Source organism: Vigna angularis, chromosome 4 (genome assembly GCF_016808095.1).
Source record: "Vigna angularis cultivar LongXiaoDou No.4 chromosome 4, ASM1680809v1, whole genome shotgun sequence".
NCBI lineage: Eukaryota > Viridiplantae > Streptophyta > Magnoliopsida > Fabales > Fabaceae > Vigna > Vigna angularis.
In genome coordinates, this window is record NC_068973.1 from 32,920,243 (window position 1) to 32,937,470 (window position 17,228).

Genomic DNA, 17,228 nt, shown 5'->3' on the forward strand with positions numbered 1-17,228 from the left:
AATTCGCTTTTTAACACAATATTTAGAGTTGAGGCATGTTTATATAAATTTCAATACAAGCTCCTTCTTGGAGACAAATATAAAAAGGAAGATTGGAATTAGATTTTTTTACAAATTAAATTAGCTTATGTGGTAAGCTAAGTTATAAATTTTATAACTTTTTCCATATATTGTATCTAATTCTTTTATTTGTAACGTGTATAAGTTAATCTTAGTTGAAGAGAAATTAAATTTATTTATTTATTTCCTATTTTTCCATTAAGAAATGTGTAGAAAAACTTGTCCGAACAGGTATTTCAATGAAAAGCCACCCAGTTAATAATTATATATGACTTCCAAGCTAAAGTTTTGTTAGCTGCCATGTTATACAATGCAATACTTTAGGTCCAGATAGAATATGATAGGATAATAATCACCTTATCCAATTTATTTTCTTGTTATTTATCTTGCATGGTAGGTTGTCATTTCATGTATAATCTTAACTATCAGTATTACCATGATTCCTCTGTCACTATATCATGACCACAAGCAATAACCATCAAATCTATCAACATTACTACACTCACTCTCACCCTTTTTTTCTCATTGTCACCACAATTATTCTTATCCTCATCATTATCCTTAGTATTATCATCACTATTTTCATTTTTATTAGTATTATCTCATTATTATATTAGTTTCTCATAAGGAGAATTTTCAATTGAGTCCGATTTATTATGTGATCAAATTTTCTATATATTTTTAAATTGAATGTTATTTAAGTTTTGGTTAATTAGATAATGTAGTTGTTATATTGTTTCACTATTTTGTTTATTTGTCTACCTGTTAAGAAATGTTAGTTATTATAATTAATTAAAAATAATATTACTTCCTTTATATTTTCATCAAAACATGTAAATAATGAAGTTGTAATTTTCTCTAATGATTTTCATAACCTACAAAAATCATCGTTACTATGATTATTGATGTAAGTAATAACAACGGGTTTTCATCGTCCAGTATGTTCTAAATTAGAGTTTTAATAAAAATCATTTATAATTTTACCTTAATCATAATATCATATTATATTAACTTCAAAATTTCACATTTATTAACACATTAACACAAAAATAAATAACCAAACAAATGACAATACTAAATAACAATCAAGTCACCTAATTCAAAAATATAAAATTTTAAATATTTAACAATTTTATTTATGACAACAATTAAAAAAAACTTTTAACTTAATTAAACTTTATATTTATCATTATAACCACCATTATTATTGCCTCCAATCTTGCAACATATTTGTGTTTTAATTATGATATACATCAAATATTAAATGTTTATCAAAATCTTATTATATGGTGTTATCTTCTGATGACTATCAAACTAACTCTTATATTTGATTATCATCTAGCACAATACGAGAAACTATTGGGTCATGTACAAAAGAACCAACCAATGGCCTAGACCCGTGAAATAACAAATTAAAAAATATATTCAGTTTAATATCTATGCATTTTTCCACTCGGACATAAAGGTAAAACCAAAAAAGACGTGCATCACATAATTGGATGTGGTGTAATGGTAATAATAAACCAAAAAACACTATTTCATCGCTTCCAAAATCTCCAATCCACGTTCCCCATTGGGCACCAGCTAATTAGGATGGCAATAAAGTACAAAAATAAACCTACAAACATAAATCTACAAACGTGAAGGAATTCCCCAATACCCAACACTAGCTTTTACATTTCCTTTGCATTCAACCTAATATTACTTCCTCCAACAGCATGCGGTGGTCAGTCTCCCATAACCCTTTAGGTCAAAATCCTAAATCTCCTCCTTCAGTGTTTCCTCTGCAAAGAAGCCAAAATTGTTAGTTCTCTGTAACAGTACAATGCAATCACGTCGGTTGATAATGCATACACTAAAAAGTCCTTTTTCAAATTAAAAGCCAAGCATAAGGGAAGGGAAAGTGTGTATCTGTTAGGGACATTTTTAACTTTATTTCGTATTGTGCGGGTATCATAGTATCACTTTTATTACTGTGTTCAGCACACAGCTCAGAACTATCAGTAAACAACTGTACATATAGTATAACTCTCCATGACCAAAAATTGGTTCGAAAATTACAAAACTAGTCGACAAATAACCAACTCTACACGCTTACTCCAGAGGAATAAGACATTAGTTTATTTAAATAATTTTTTATTACACACAGTGGATATTAGAGCAATCGTCAAATAATTTGGTTGGTCATATGCAATGCAGATGCAACAATACATAAACCACATCCACATAATTCGACTTAAACAAAATTTCGTATATGAAGTTCAAAAAAGTAGTCTACAATTTTCACATAATAATTTCAAAGAATAAAATGTCATACCTTTCGCTTGTGTACTCGGCTCTTTCTGCTGCTACCTTTACCAGATCCCATTACTTGCTCTCCAGTTCTATCTTCAAAGGGTAATGTTTTGATTTCATCATAGAAACTTTCTGTTAGACCTTGCAACCTGAAATAGAAAAAGCACAAAAGCTAAGAGAGAAAAAAATGTATTTAAACAAAAATACTATCACACATTTAATTCTTTTTACTTGTTAGGAATGGAGAAACAAAAGGAAAACATTCCAAACACTTCCCATACCCATTTCTTGATTTCTTCAAGTATTTTTCTCGCTTCCTCTCCTGTTTCGTAAGAGGAACACGAGTGAACATCTCCTCCTCTTGCTGAGCGCGTTTCTCCATCTTGGAGACAAATCTATCAACTTCTTTGCTAGCTCCCTCAAAATCCCTCACCTGAGTAGAGTAGTGAGCAGCCAAAACAAACCATTACGTAAAATCATTAAATGCAAGTTCGGATAATAGTTCAAAAAATATTCTTAGGAGTTAAAAGTACTTTCGAGAAGGATGCTCTCTTTGTACATTTGAGTCTGAAAATACTTTTGAAAGGAGTTTAACTGAAACCCAAGCATACTATAAGTCATAATGATTCAGCACTAAAAATAACTTTACCTCTTCAGGTCTTTCCTCCATATCATTCATCAATGTCCTGATATAATCACTCTGCTTAGCTTGTTTCAGAATTTCTTTTTCTCTTCGCAAGGCATTTCTTTCATGCTTAGAAGGTTTTTCTAGATCCATAGAAGTAGGGGCAAACTTTACAGGTTGATATGTATCATGTCCATCCTACATCATATAATAAAAGTTAGATAGACCAGGAAAATACCCTTTTCAAGATATTACCACCCTGCTTATACCAAATTTTACACCATTTATAATATCACATATACACTGACTGACCTGCAAGGTTAAGTCTACTTTGCTAACTAGCATGTCAGGATTGGGACGATACTTTGATGCATCCTCACTCTTATTGGACGCATCTGGCTCCGTACTTTGAAAATCACTTTTGGCTGCATTTTCACCAGCCTGCACTAGTTTCTGGATTTGGTATTGTTGTTTTTTGTCAATTGGCCGAATCTGCAATGGAAACCAGGAAGTCAAATGTTTAACACATAATACACTGTAAATATACACATGGAAGCCCTTGAAGATCAACACACAGAAGGATAAAACTATACCTTTTCCAAAAACAATCTTATCTCTACAACACTTCGAACAACAGGGTGATCTTCTATTGATAACCCTTTAGCCTTCCGCAATAAATAATAAACAAGGGATTGACAATAATTCAAAAGCAGCAAATTCTTAGCCTCAAGGTAGCTAAATCCATCCGCTGTAGGATACTGACCTTCTTTCACCTGGTATAAGAAACATCGAGAGACACAATAATAATAATAATCATATCATTCATGGATATCAGGGTATATTTAGCTATAACAGAAAACTTAATAGAATCCCCAAAAAGGCCCAAATTGCGAAACTTCATGTCCAAACAACAGAAAAACTTCTTTTAAATCTTAATATTATGAATTTGAAATGATGTTAACGGAGTCCTTAAAAAAAATTGCTTGAATTGAAAAAAGGGCCACTCACTTTGGCAGTTAAAGATTGAACTTTAAGCCTCACAGTATCGAGCCCTTCCTTCATCTCTTTCAACAACGCCGCAAGTTTAGGCGATTTTCTGCGAAAAACGACAAGATTTTTAAAAGATAAAGGCTCCAATTTATTTCTTGCGTATCAGAAAATTTGAAGCAAACACAAATTGATGCCCGTTCAAGGAAGAGGAACAATTCAAAAAAACCTACTCTTCCTTGATAACGTCCTCGTCTAAATGCTTCGCACTGTTTTCCATGACTTGAGATGATTTTCTATAATCTCCAATCCTGATCCTTCTTTTTGTAGGAATGTGAGTGATTAAAATTTGATAGAAACAGAAATTAAATTATTGATGAAGAAAGGTTAAGGGGAAAAAATGAACAGAGAGGGAGCGAGAAAGATTCAACGACCAAAGACAAAGAGAAGGTGACGGTAGATCTGTCAAGTCAGCCCCATTAACAAGATTTGGCCCTAGCCCATGTGGGTGGGAGCCAAAAAAGCACACAGGGCCAAAAAAAATCTTTTATTGAAAAAGCCCCCAGGGCTAAAAGCCCCCAAAGCCCTATGAGTCAGGTCAGCCCATGAGTCTTTTTTTTACAAAAATTTATGTACAGAAATATAAAATCATCATATCAAATTATACCAAACAGATCACTCACACAAGGCATTATGCAGGCACCAAAGATTAAAAAATCTAGTCAAATCAATCTTGCATTCTTTCTTGGTACATGGATATCAGGGAGCAGCCAGTTAGTACCAAGAGAAAAACATCACCATGTTTCATCCATCAATTACTACTAAGATAAAAATAAACAATGTTCCATTTGTCAGATTCAGTACAAGACAACACCAGAGTCATTGCTCATTGACATCCAAAGATGTTTCTTCTCCGCAAGCTTTATCAACACAACATAAGTATATTAAATAGATCCAAATGCTGTTATTAAATATGAACCAACTAAGTTTAAAGGTCACAAAATCACTATTAAAATCATTATAGCTAACAACATAAAGCATAATATGAAAAGACAACAACATATTAAAATCATGATATTAAAATTATTTATCCATATATGAAAAGACAACAACATAAAGCATAATACCTAATATGAAAATTCAAACAAAAAAAAATGTTATCTTAATAAGAAAAAAAGAATATCCCACCCATTCAATACTCAGAATGCAGGCTTCAGGAGTTCAATAAAACAAAAAATAAAACAAAAGGCAGATCAAACAAAATGGATCATTAGCAACATTTACCCGTTATGTTTTTATCCCGTGGAGTAGCAATCAAAAGTGCAATACCTGTTAATAGAACAAGCAGTGTATTGGTTGTCCACGTTTAAAACTTATAGGCTGCCTATAAGCTAAACAAGATACGAATCCGGATCATATAAGAACAAATTACTGCTATAAATTAAGCAATAAAGCTTCTTTCTCATCTTTTTATAAACAAAAAGATAGTGATTAGTTTAAAGAGGTGCAGGGTTTGATATCAGAAGCAAAGCTTAAGAGATAACATTTTCCGGTGACAAATGTGGAAAGAAAATAAAATAAGGATCATGATTTCATAATGTTCAATATTTTCAAACAACCTGATGAAAATATTGAATAACAATTTGACAAAAGAGACAGTAACTCGATAAGCTTCACTTGCTCCCACCCAAATATTCTTTCAAGCGAAAGCCATAACATAATATCATAAAGCAACATGCTTCTTTTGCTTTCAAGATCTCCATGAACGGATGCTTTGACACAAGGTACATCTACACGGAAAAACTAAGAAATCACATAAAAGGTGAAAGGGAAAAAGAGAATTTTCACCAGCTCTACGCTTTGCCATTGGTCTTTGGAGATGGAGGGTTTATAGAAAAGAAAGAAACTTATTTAAAAGAATGATAAGTCAAAATTTATCCCCACTTGCCGAGGTTTAACTAGTACAATATTGTGAAAAAGGAAATGAATTAGTTCCCAATAATTTAAGAAAAGTTAGAGATAATGAAAATAGAAAATGTTTATAAAAGACTACGAAATATTGAAATGAATAATGAAATAGTAAAGAGTAATTAGTATTTTGGTTCTATATTGAAGGCAAAAATTCCACAGTTCTTGCAATATTCCCTAAGATGCATCAATAGAGCAATTTGGTTTTAAAATAACACACCATATACATGTAATGTAGTAACTTCTTTCTCAATGATTAATCTCAACTACTACTAAAGACATTAAAAATCTAAAAGTTCCAGACATTTTCATTAAAGTCACCTGCATAGCACTACTAATGTACAGATTGCTATGCTGAAGTAATTATAGTACATGCCTTCATAATTTGCAACTGTCTCCGGTAGTGCTTCCTTAATTTCGAAGCACACAAAAAATTGCATATTACAATTCCCCAACAACAGCAATTGAGAAAAAAAGTTACAAAAAAAGTTACAAAAAAAGTGGGAAAAGTTGTTGAAGCAAATATTTTGCCGTCTTATCCAACTTTATAGTAAAAACAACCCTATGTGATATTTTTAAGAATTATACTTTTGGGTGTATTTTTAAGGGATAAGCAAACATGATGAGAGTGTTATGTATGTTCTTGGTATTAAGGAAGCTGCGAAGAAGAAGGTACAGTTTGGTTCTTCCAAAGATGGTTTTCAATTTGAAGTTCTAGAATTTGTTAAAGCATGTTCCGTTTTCAGATCCAATTTCTTTTGGATTATAATTAGATTTTTAAAAGTGTTTCTAAATTAGAAGGAGATAAATTGAGTCAACTCATCATACCCACTCTCCCATGAACTCACTCAACATTGAAGAACTATAAATACTTAAAATTAGTAACATTACAAATAAATCATTCAAGAAAAAAGAAAAAAAAAATCCGGAGAGACTTTGATAAGGGGGCAAGAATAAAACCCCACATGTTTAAGTAATCAGAAAAAATGCATTGCTTTTAGAGAGAGAAAGATATAGAAAAGGTTGAAAAGTAATGGAGAGATGATTAACCCAGATTGAGAAATGTAGAGAATAAGTTTATGATAGATGAAAGATGTGTTCATTTGGGAACCCGAGTAAACTGTTCTCAGAACATCACGGTGAAACTAAAAGCACGAGAAGAGAAGAACCTAACCTCGTTCACGATTCTTCTTTCAACCACTCGATCGTTGATATCGTCGCCGCCTATACCACCGTGCGTTGCCGTCAAGTGCTGTGTTGCCGCCGCCGCCTGTACTGCTATGCGCTGCGGTTTTAGTAGATTGTTGTGGAGCTCTTAAAGGTAAACGTTTGTCAAGAAAACAGAATGTGCAGGGTCAACAGAGAAAAATGGGGTTTTGGGACTAGGGGCTAACCCGGCCCTAATTTAATCCCAACCCATTTTCTGGGGTTTTGGGGGCTAGGGGCTCTGGAAAAAGCCCCCAAAGGTGGGTCAAACAAAATGGGCCTCAATGTAGAAAAGGCTAGGGTTGGCCTTGAAGCTTTGAAAAAATTTGACAGCTCTAGGTGACGGTTTTTTGGCGGTGGATGGTATTGAGAGTAAGATACTGCGGCGGAGGAAGGGATTTGCGAAACTGAGAACGGGGCAAGATGGGTGCCCAAAGAAACCTTTTTTTCTTAAAAGAACAGTATTTTACTATTTGCACCCTTGCTGTATTTAGTAATACTTTTGCTTTACTTTATTTTTTCAAATAAATTATAAAATATATAGCTAACGAAAATATATTTGGTTTAATAAATCAGTTCAAATAGTCCATGAATAGAATAAATCAAGTTTAAAAAAACAGTAACTAATAACTAAGTTGTATCAAATCTCTTTAAAAGTGATAATTATAATTTTTTAAATTGCAAAATTAATATTATTTTATCAACAGCATTTACATACCAATGCTTATATCTCAACTTGCTTTGTGTACAAAGTGAAATTAAATTTATTTATCTAAGATGACAATGAATGGGTTGGATTGCACAGGAACCATATCTATACACTGTTCGATTTATAATTAAAACTCACGTGTATATATATATATATATATATATATATATATATATATATATATATATATATATATATGATACTTACGAATATTTAAAAAATTTATTTTGTAAAAATTTAAAATAAAATATATAAAAAATTATAAAAAAGTAAAATATAATATAAATTAGATAAAATAAATTTTTAATTTTAATTAAATTCAACTTAATAAAATATAAATTAATTTAAATTTTAATTAAATTTATCTTAATATAATATAAATTAAATTTACTTTAATCTTTTGCAAGAACAGATAATATGATAGTGGGTATTAAAATATTCGTTATGTGCAGCTAATAAATAATTGTGGGAACCAATTATCCATCGCAGATATCGATGAACACAAATATTTTTATCATCCTGCCTATGTCACTCTTCTCATTGTTAAAGGACCCATCGACGTTGAGGGACCACCATGCGAGTTGTTCCCTTTAAATGGGAGCTTGATGAGGAAATATGCGAGGAATTATGATTTCATTGGTCCTTGATTTTGGTAGGTTAGCCCAAACTCAAAAAGTTATATTGACTGACATGTGTCCTACAAGCTTGGGCTTTTATAGGATATGCTAGGTAGGATAGTCTTTACAGACACAAATATTGAAGCTAAGTGGTGGTGTAGTCGTCGGGCTGAAGAGATTAAAGTTAAGACAAACTCTTCTATAGTAAGGTATCACTCTTTTTCAAGTTGAAGGGTCTGACTTGTGAAATATATCAAATAGTGTCCTTGCCTTCCTCCATGACGAGGATTAAGTGAATCGTTGAGTGAGATATCCTTAGGTACAAAGCCAATGCTAAGGAAAAGGAGTTCTCCAACCTCCCACTTTAACAACTCTCATGGTTTCACATTCCTCGGTCTAAGTGTAGTTCTAAAATCCTTTCAATATCCTAAAGAGGGGTTTTGCTTTTATGCTAGGCATGGTAAAAAGTGGGCTAGAAAGACCAGTATATCGTTCAAACTTTAAACCTCTTTTAGGTTGGTTGGGTTTCTCATGTTGAGTATGACTTCACATTTGTTTAGGTTGATTGTTATCCTTCTCCAGATTATCATGAAGCCTATGAACATGCTGCCACCTACACCAAATAAATACTTTTCCAGGTTTAGCTTCATGTTATGATGGTGTACCTTGTCAAAGACGACCTACAAGTGTGTTGGATGATTGGTTGCATTAACGAATTTGATAACCATGTCATCCACATATACCTTTATTATTTTTCTCATGAGATTGGCAAACAGTTTGTCCATTAGGTACCAGTACATTACCCTAGTGTTCTTCAAACCAAAAGGCATAACCTTGTAGTATAAGTTGGCTTATTCCATCCTAAAGGCTATTTTTGTCATGTGGGTACATCTAGACTTTATTATACCCTAAATATGGATATAGGAAACTCATTAACTCATAGTCTGCAACATTATCTACAAGTTGGTCAATATTGGGTAGTGAATATGTGTCATTTAGGATGGTTTGTTGAGATCAGTGTAATCGACACACATACGCCATTTGTCGTTGACCTTCTTTAGCGAGCCATGTAGTGTAAGTAACCTCTTTAATGAATTCGTCTTCGAGGAGTGTTATTACCTCCTTCTTGGCTGCAATTCAACGTTCTTTATTGAACTTTCCCTTCCTTTGGGCCATAAGTTTGGCCTGTGAAAGGATAGACGGGTGGTGGCACATAAATGAAAGGTCAATGCTTGGCATGTTGGTTGGGGACCAAGCGAATAAATTCGTGTTTTGTTTGAGGACTTATACTATCCGATTGCAAACATGTTCGTCCAAGTTGTGGCCGACCTTGGTGACTTGGGACAATAGGATTCCCAAGGTATAGTTTTGCATCGATTCACTAAATAAAGGTTGTCTATCATCCGATATTTTTTTAACATGTTTAATTGTGAACACTCGTAATTTTTATATATAAATAGAGGAAAATATGGTCGGGAGTAAAAAAGTTTTTCCAGCATCTATAGATTAGCAAGAAAATGTCAATATGAAAACCCGTTGTCAAAAGGCTAATCATTTACCTGGTAAACAACGATCAATAAGATTTCTAATTGGCTTATTACACAAAAAGAATGTTATTTTTTTTAAAAGATATATAAGGAGTATGTTTTTTTAAATCAAAGTCTTTTTTTTCTATTCTACTCCTCCTATCCTATTAGAAATTTTGTTGAGTCTTTTGTCTAGATAAAATAAAAATAATATAAACTCTAAATATATAGATTAACACCAAGTCATTTCCAATTTTAACATAAAAAATATTAACATTATTTATTGTTAAATTATAAAAATAAAAGAAATATAAAATTTAACTTAAAAAAATATTTAACATGTGATAAAATTAATGTACTTATTAAATAAATATATTTAAGAAAACGAAATACATCCGTCCAAATGATTTAAAGCATAACCCAACAACTTATAGAATTTATTTTCAAATTCCAAACATCAAATAAATATAGAGTAAATTGAACAAGGATGTATCTTGGGCGGCTAAAAAAAGAATTTTATTTTAATAATAATTTTTTTTTGTTATAGTCGATCATAACAAATATATATAGGTTAAGGATATTTGAATAATTTTCATTTTTAAAATTAAAAAAACAAGAAACTTCCAAACCTTTATTCACCTCTATTTTATCTCTTATTCTTCTCAATCTTCATTTCTCTCAACCTTTTCTCTTTCATTTCTTTCAACTTTTTCTCTTTCATCTCTCTCACTCTAACATTTTCTCTATCATCTCTCTTAATCTCAACTGAAAAAATTAGAAACACTCACATTCCTCACTAATTCAATTTGTTTATTTCTCATATCCGTTCGTTAATTTATTTTCTATTTTAATAACAAAATAATTGATGAAAATTATTCAAATATTATTGACCTTAAAACTTAGATACCATAATATATTGTCTACTAAAACTCAGTACACTCTGCTAAAATGTATCAACTGAAAAAAAAGAGAGCTTATATATCTTAACAAACCAATTGTTTTGATAAGTTTTCTTAAAAATAATTTTGACACAGCTTTTATCTGACACAACAAAGGATTTAAATTTTACATAAACATAAAACATATAATAAGGCTAAAAAGAAAAAAAAATATATTAAGACACATCGCATCGTGCTCAGTAAGTGCCCAATGAAATGAAAATCCATCTATTATTTTTATTTGGTGCATTACTGTTTTTGTAAGATGCATCGCATCATGTTCAGTAAGTGGCCCAATGAAATGAAAATCAAAACTATAAAAAATAGAATTTGATAAAAGTATAATTCAGGTCATCAAAGTTAGAAGTTGTAATGCAAGTTTATTATCGAATAAAAAACGCAGTCTGAATTGGTACTTGTTTGTTGTGGTAGAGCACGAAGCACTTAAAAAACTGTGGTAGCGTGGCCCTGGTCCTAAAATTGAATCATAATTATTAGTAGAAGGAAAAAATTTAATAGAAAAGTAAAACACTGACATGGTAGTACTAAGTAGTAGGAAGTCCGAGAAGGGACATAAAGATACCTTGAAGCACTCAACTACAGTAGAGATCATGAGGAAAGTGCGCGGGCAAAGAAAGAACCGTAGCGTAGCGTAGCCTCGCAGCGAGTAACCGCCATTACCACGCAACGGAGCGTTGAAAAAAAGTGACCCCTTAGTTTTACCACCAGTGAGCCACGTCATAGTTTCGCTGTTATAAATCGTTGAAGCCTCTCCTGCACCGCGTCGCACCTGATCACTCCCCCCACTTTCTCACAGACCCAACCCAACCCGCCTTGGATCACCTCACCGAGCATCTCACGGATCGGATCTGAGGAATCAACTATAAAGCATCACTCAGCAACGCTTCCGATCACGACGCTCTCAACCACCAAACCCTTCGTCACTCCCTTTTCTTTCTCTAGGGTTCTTCACTTGTCGCTTTCTTTTCTCTCTGCTTCTTGTCGTCTTTCTTTGATGGAATCTCGCGACAGAACCGCTTACGTGTTTCTGCTCGCGGAATTCCGAGAGTTCGATTGAAATTGAATAGTTTTCCTCCAACCACTCGTTTTTCCCTTCTTAAATGGCGGCTTCTCCGGTCAATTTCCTCTTCGGATTCTTGCTACTCTCGATTACATTGTGGCTCGTCTTCATGTAAGTTCTTCAGTTATTTTTTTACTTTTTTTTCTCTGAAATTTAGTGCACTCGGCAATTTGAGTTTCTAAAGTTCGCTTACTGATATGTTATTAGTTGGAATAGAGAAAGGCGTGTTTTAAACTACTTGTCTGACACTTGAAATGGTTGCTGATGATTTAGAAGGCCTGTTTGCCTGTTGAAAGTGTTGTTGAACTATTGTTGGGAGTGTTTACTGAAGACTGTTGGTGTAGTAAGAGGCAACGCAACGGGTTAGGTGTGTAGTCAAAGGGGGAAAGTTCTCTAGTACTAGTGCCGCATCACTTTTTTTCGATGGTTATGAAAGAGTTAAGTGATCTTGTAACCGATAGTTTGGAGAGATGTAGGGGACCTAGTTTTTTCTATGTCTAAGGGGGAGGAAGTTACTACTGCCTTTAGGTTCAACGAAGAGCAAGCTGTTGGACTAAAATACGATTACTTTTGGAAATTAGGTTGATTGGGAAGTAATGGAAAATCTACTCCTTAAATGAGTTTATCTTAAGAGTATCAAAAAATGACTCTTCTTATCCTTTAATTGATCTGGATCTCTCACCTGATTGTATATTTACATCACTGCTTGGAACCTATTTAGTAAAATTGTTGTTCTAAATGTAGCCTTGTCTTCAAAGGTCAAAGTTCCTTCTAAAGTAAAAATTTTATTTGCACTTGTAGTTTTGAATCGACTTTAAGAAACCTCTGAAGCTGGTTTCCTGGACAGACTTTGCATCCCATTTGAATGGTCAACACCACAAATAGCATTAAAAAATAGTTGCCTACTACTCTTAGAATTATAAAAAACATATAGCACAGACATTAGGAGAAAGTGTTTTTAATGTGCTGTGAAATCACCCTTAATAGCTTTAGCAAGTTTCGACAACTTAATGAAAAAGGGGAATTGCAGTACTGAAGGTTTCTACTTTTGTGGAGTTTGGAGAGAATTATGTCTTTAACATAACTTTGTAAGCGGATAGGTTGTTTCTGTAGCTAGATGGATCACACAAAGCCTTCGATTTTTGTTGAAGACCAAAGTTTTAGTAATATTATTTACCATGAGATCTCTCCTGATCAATTCCTTCAATGTCCTTCTTGATCACCCTCTCCTCATCTTATTAAAAATCATTTAATTTACTCTTCTCATTGGTGTACTTTCAGGGGGCCTTCTTTGTACATGTCTGAACCACCTTAACCGGTTTTCTATCATCTCTTCCTCAATCAGCATACTAATTTCTTGTATACAATAATTTTTTATCATGTCTACTTTTGTATGACCACACATCCATTTTGACATCTTTATTTTGCCACTTTAACCTTTTTTTCTTCGTGTTCCTTCAAAACCCAGTATTCACTACCATTGAGTACAACCAGACAAATGACACAGCGGTAAAACTTGCTGTTAAGTTTGATAGGTATTTTTCACACATAACTTCCCATGGCTTTCTTCATTTTAGCCACCCCTTATAATCCCATTTTTGACATTGTCATTAATTTCCCTCATCAGTTTGTAGTGTTGTGCCTATATCTTTTAACTTAGAAACCTGTGGTATAACATCTTCCCCCCATTTTAAGTTCCACATCAGATTCTTCGTGTCCCTTGCTTAAACTACATTGCGTATATTTTGCCTTATTCCCAAGAACAAACCCTTTATTTCCTAAGTGTATTTCGAAAGTCTATTTTCAAAGTTAAGTGCTTTACTTGATTCCTCGACCAAAATTGTATCATTCACAAAAAACAAGCAACTATACGTAAAATTGAAGTTAAAGAACCAAAATCCTTAGTCTTAATTATGCTTTCATTGTGTAGTTTATGTTTTAAAAAACATCTTATTCTTGATAACTTTAGAAAAAAATATGATGCTTTATTTGAATGTAAATGTGTCTATTGCCATTGGTTTTGATTAAAATATTATTGTTCCTCTTTGTTAGTCGTACAAATAGTGTAGATAAATTATGTATAGTTAACTGAATAGGAGTGGTGGTGGGCTCTCATATTCTTATTAAATGACGATATAGAGCAATTGACATTTGATTACATGTTTCTCACTTCTGGTGTGTGGTGGTGTTGACAATCCTGCTGTCGAGGGAAGACAACTCAATAGGGGTGATGATCCTCGTGGAGATGCCATGGAGGAATACACAAACTTTTATGATCAAATTATATAACATTGATGTTTTTTTGGCCAAGTTGCCATCAATTTTTTGCTTTATCCCTAGTGCAATTGACAAGTATATACTATTTTTGTGTTTTAAGATTGAGTATTATGTTCCAATACTTTTGTTCTTTGTTCTGCAAAAAATTCTTTGGAGACTTTGAACCATCATGTTCTTGCATTTTTATTACAGATTCACTTCTGGGCTGGTGGCTTGGATTTTAAGCCGGATTTTGGGAGCATCTGTTGGATTTCGTGTTGGCGGATGGAAATGTTTAAGGGACGTGGTAGTGAAGTTTAAAAAGGTTTGTCTTTGCCTTTACTCACACGCCTTGTTTCGTTTTTGGAAATTTGAAGGGCATTGAGGGACTCGGGGAATATTAGCCTACAGTCTAGAGAGTAGAGAGACTAAAATGTAGTTTGTGCTTGGAATTTGTTGTAATAAATGATGTAAATATTGAATAGTTAAATTGTTACATCCCACGCCTTTTGAGTAAGTTTCATCTTCAACAATTTTCCCCAAGTTTTTTCTTAGCTTCTGAATCTGCTATCAATTTTCTTCAGTTCATTGCCATACTCTGTATTTATTCCACTGAGAGTTGTGATGATTATTTCTGTTATCAGACCCCTGTCTATGGTGATATAATCTATTGATTTATAATATGTACAGGGTGCTGTTGAATCTGTTTCTGTTGGTGAAATAAAACTCAGCTTACGCCAGTCCCTTGTTAAACTTGGTGTGGGTTTCATGTCTCGGGATCCCAAGCTACAAGTGTTAATATGTGACCTAGAAGTTGTTTTGAGGCCTCCAGATAAAACCCCAGGGAAGAAGAAAACTAGGAAATCTCGTGCTTCAGGCAGGGGGAAGTGGATTATTGTGGGCAATATTGCAAGATATTTGTCTGTTTGTGTGACTGATCTGGTTCTGAAGGTGTTCATCTCCATAAAGTTGTATTGTTCTGCTTGTATGATCAAACACATGCTGACTTTTAATTTCATAACTTTTGGAGTGCATGCAAAGAACATAATACATTTAAAAATAGACCATCAAATGTAATGATTATTATATTTATAAATGAAATAGGTTTCACACTGGCTACTTTTAAATTTAAACTTGATTCTATTATTGTTTCCATTTGAATCTTATTATAACTTTTTTGTTCACTGGGAATCTCTATTGAACATTGCAGACTCCAAAATCTACGGTTGAGATCAAGGAATTGAATCTAGATATATCTAAAGATGGTGGATCCAAGTCAAATTTATTAGTTAGACTGCATATAGTACCTATTTTTGTTCACATTGGTGAGCCACGGGTCAGCTGTGACCTAATATCTAATTTAAGTGATGAAGGATGTAGTTCTTCTGGCCAGGCATCCATTACTACTATAGAAAGATCTTCAGCTCCTTTTTACTGCGAATTGTTCTCTGTCTCGTGTGAATTTGATCATGATAGGTATATCTTTTCTCTATGTTCATTTTTTTTTAAAATTAATGTTGCACTTGTCTTAATGGTGGTTGGGTAAGAAGTAGGTGTTTGTTAGATGATCTATAAGCTGTCTGGCATGTAATTTGTACAGTTGGAACACAATGGGTCTTTTCAACCGATAAGCGAGCTTTTAATATACAATGGTAGAGAACACTCAGTTATGACCTAACATAACAGAACTAGACATTTAGGGAGTGTTTCGCCCCTTATTTTAAAATATATTTAAAAATTAAAGCTCTAAACAAGAATTTTAAAATGAAGTAGAAGCTGGGCATGGGAAGGCTACCGACCTAGTGCTTCTGAAAATGCAAGAAGATATCCAAAATAACATGCCTATCTGATTGTGCAAGGTTAGGCACCAAGAACCAACTGAAAAGCAAGTCAACCATGTTATGAAAAGGAGGTGAAAGCCCCTCAGAAACTAAAGTGTTATCCTAGTAATAATGACCAGATGCCTATGCAACAAACATAAGGTGAGTGAAGGGAGGACATGGTGGTGGGGGTGGGTGGCAGGGAGGTGAGGCAAGGGGTTGTTGTTGGAATCATCCTTGGGGAGAGCTACAGAAAGAAATGCAACAAGTTGCTGATGTTAGTGTAGGTCTTGTATAACCGCATTTGATTGCTCACTGTATAACCATTCCCCAAATAGTAATGAGAAGCTTTGTAACTTTGTTCTAAAAGTCCTTTTACCTCACCCTTTTTTTTTTTAAAAAACTGTTTCCCCCGTTTCTTCTCTATAAATTAAGCTGCCTAACATTTTAGGGATTTCCAGAAAAAAACTGTGGCCCAATTTCTCCTTTTAAGGAGAACAGAAGCCCACAAAAAGGCGGGTCACATACAACCTTAATTTGACAAATATAGCAGGGTAGAAATCATATTTCAAAATGTCAAATCATCTGTTAATTTTTTTTTTGGTTTGTTTCCAAGGTTTGGTGGCATGTCATGTGTATAAATTTCTCTAATATTGATTTTATCATGTGTATAAATTTCTCTAATATTGATTTTATCAAATGGAACTTTCTTCATATATGTTGAATATAGTGAAAACTATATATAAAATTAATCTTCCTTGTATTAAATATACATATAGGGTCTTCTATTTAAATAGAAAAAATATAGGTTAAACCTAAAATACAAATAAAAAATAATAACAAACTAAGTAAAAATAAAAGATAAATATAAAATAAAAATAATATATCTAATAATATATATATATATATATATATATATATATATATATATATATATATATATATATATATTTATATCTCTGTTCATGTATTGTTTTGCTCTGTGGAGGGGACTCTTAAACTAGCGCTTGGTTTGCTGTGTCACTGAACTTGTTTTGTATCTTGTACTCTTGTTGTACTCTAAGATTAACTTGGATTCTGCCCTTATTTTATTTTATTTTTATATGTTGTTTCTATCGTCATACAAATTCTACAGTTAGT

The 17,228-nt window shown here is 33.0% G+C and overlaps 2 protein-coding genes across 11 annotated transcripts in view; one reads left to right on the forward strand and one right to left on the reverse strand.

Moving 5' to 3' along the window:
• Positions 1 to 1,526: 1,526 nt before the first annotated feature.
• LOC108331826 (uncharacterized) lies at positions 1,527 to 7,523 on the reverse strand. Of its 7 annotated transcripts, none has more exons than XM_017566786.2 (10): positions 7,110 to 7,523; positions 5,252 to 5,296; positions 4,201 to 4,284; positions 3,989 to 4,076; positions 3,574 to 3,753; positions 3,293 to 3,472; positions 3,005 to 3,178; positions 2,637 to 2,788; positions 2,378 to 2,504; positions 1,527 to 1,844 (listed from the first exon to the last, which is right to left on the reverse strand). In XM_017566786.2, exons 3-10 carry the CDS (start codon positions 4,245 to 4,247, stop codon positions 1,833 to 1,835), a joined length of 960 nt encoding a protein of 319 aa, XP_017422275.2. In that variant the 5' UTR covers positions 4,248 to 4,284; positions 5,252 to 5,296; positions 7,110 to 7,523; the 3' UTR covers positions 1,527 to 1,832. The 7 variants fall into 7 exon arrangements, with proteins under 7 accessions (XP_017422275.2, XP_017422274.2, XP_017422277.2 ...); XM_017566785.2 differs by having other exon boundaries at positions 4,201 to 4,287; XM_017566788.2 differs by lacking the exon at positions 5,252 to 5,296.
• Positions 7,524 to 11,493: 3,970 nt separating this feature from the next.
• LOC108330752 (protein SABRE) overlaps positions 11,494 to 17,228 on the forward strand; it is a 28,301-nt gene continuing 22,566 nt past the window's right edge. The window contains exons 1-4 of one of the 4 annotated variants that reach the window (XR_008248248.1): positions 11,494 to 12,123; positions 14,482 to 14,593; positions 14,959 to 15,219; positions 15,479 to 15,744. Coding sequence is in view for 1 of the 4 variants with exons in the window: in XM_017565281.2 (XP_017420770.2) it covers positions 12,053 to 12,123; positions 14,482 to 14,593; positions 14,959 to 15,219; positions 15,479 to 15,744 (710 nt within the window). In the remaining 3 variants the exon portion in view is untranslated. Of the gene's footprint in view, positions 12,124 to 14,481; positions 14,594 to 14,958; positions 15,220 to 15,478; positions 15,745 to 17,228 lie in introns of those variants that run through there. The other 3 variants (XR_008248247.1, XM_017565281.2, XM_052875853.1) reach the window with 3 other exon arrangements.